This window comes from Nanorana parkeri, unplaced genomic scaffold (assembly GCF_000935625.1).
Source record: "Nanorana parkeri isolate BGI_ZX_2015 unplaced genomic scaffold, ASM93562v1 scaffold1851, whole genome shotgun sequence".
Classification (NCBI taxonomy): Eukaryota; Metazoa; Chordata; class Amphibia; order Anura; family Dicroglossidae; genus Nanorana; species Nanorana parkeri.
The window spans coordinates 146,917-148,049 of NW_017308119.1; the positions used below are offsets into that span (position 1 = coordinate 146,917).

General features: G+C 47.7%; 1 protein-coding gene across 1 annotated transcript in view; it reads left to right on the forward strand.

The window, feature by feature from the left end:
• Positions 1-1,133, forward strand: part of LOC108799900 (neurobeachin-like protein 2) — a 104,045-nt gene that overhangs the window by 99,721 nt on the left and 3,191 nt on the right. Inside the window, 1 exon segment of the mRNA XM_018571836.1 lies at positions 311-446. Coding sequence (XP_018427338.1) covers positions 311-446 — 136 coding nt within the window.

The window sequence follows — 1,133 nt, forward strand, 5'->3', positions numbered from 1 at the left end:
CACAAGTCACAAGTGACGAGGCAGCATGGAACCGGCTTCTTGGCCAATCAGGAGGCCGGGCAGCGTGTAATGCCTCGCTGCCCGGCTTCCTGATACCGGAAGTATCGGGCTAGGTATTGGAGCATTTGGGCGAGTACGAGTAAAGAAAAGGTTTTTTTTTTTAGTAATATATAGTTATTGCCTCTTTTTTATACTGCTGTTCAGATGAATGGAAAGGTGACACAGAAACCCTCATAGAACTTCTTGTGTAGATTGTGCGTCTCCCTGTGCGGAGCACACTCCAACTAATGACATGTTTCCTGCCCTGCAGCCTCGCTCTGGCCGTCAGTCCGCTGCCGATGAAGGTCCCGGTGCACTGCGTGTCTGTCACCAAGGAGAACAGCCATATCCTGGTGGGTCTGGAGGACGGGAAGCTGATTGTGGTGGGAGCCGGGCAGCCGCTGGAGGTAGGTGGTGGACTGATTCCCCTTTAACACGTCTCCTCTCTTCTTGTATGAGTCAGTCGGCAGTCACTTGTTAGGCATTTGGGTGTATCTAAAGTGCATCTAGTTTTGGATTAAGTGGGGAGCAATTAGAACCCCTGTCATCATATTTGTATTGCTGTACGTGTCCCTGCTGGGGAAGATTCACCCTCTGTGATTGTCCTAGTGTCACCGGTATAGAAAAGTGACACCAGGACAATAAAAAGTTGTCACCAAAACAAAAATTGAGGGGAAATCTTTCAATGGGGACACCTGTTCCTGGTGGCAACATTCTAAGATGGGAGTTCCCCTCTTATTTGTATATGGATTTCCTCTCACTTCCTGTTATGCCTTATGGGACAGAAAGGGAAATCTTCCCAACAGGAATCAGACGGCAAAAAGCAAACCAATATACTATATGTATATATATTTATTGTGATGCGTCCGGTGAGAGTGATTGATTCCTAACCGCATGTAATCATATCACATACATGTGGTGTGCCGGCATTCAAAGGCAGCTGCTGTCACCCAATCATTGACTTGAACGGGTGACAGCCGTTGCTTGTAAACGGAAGTTCCTGATGCAGAAGTCCCTAAACGCACCTAAAGAGGTTTGAATGAGGCCTTACACAGCAACTCCCGGCTGTCATTCTGACAGTCAGAAATTGCTGG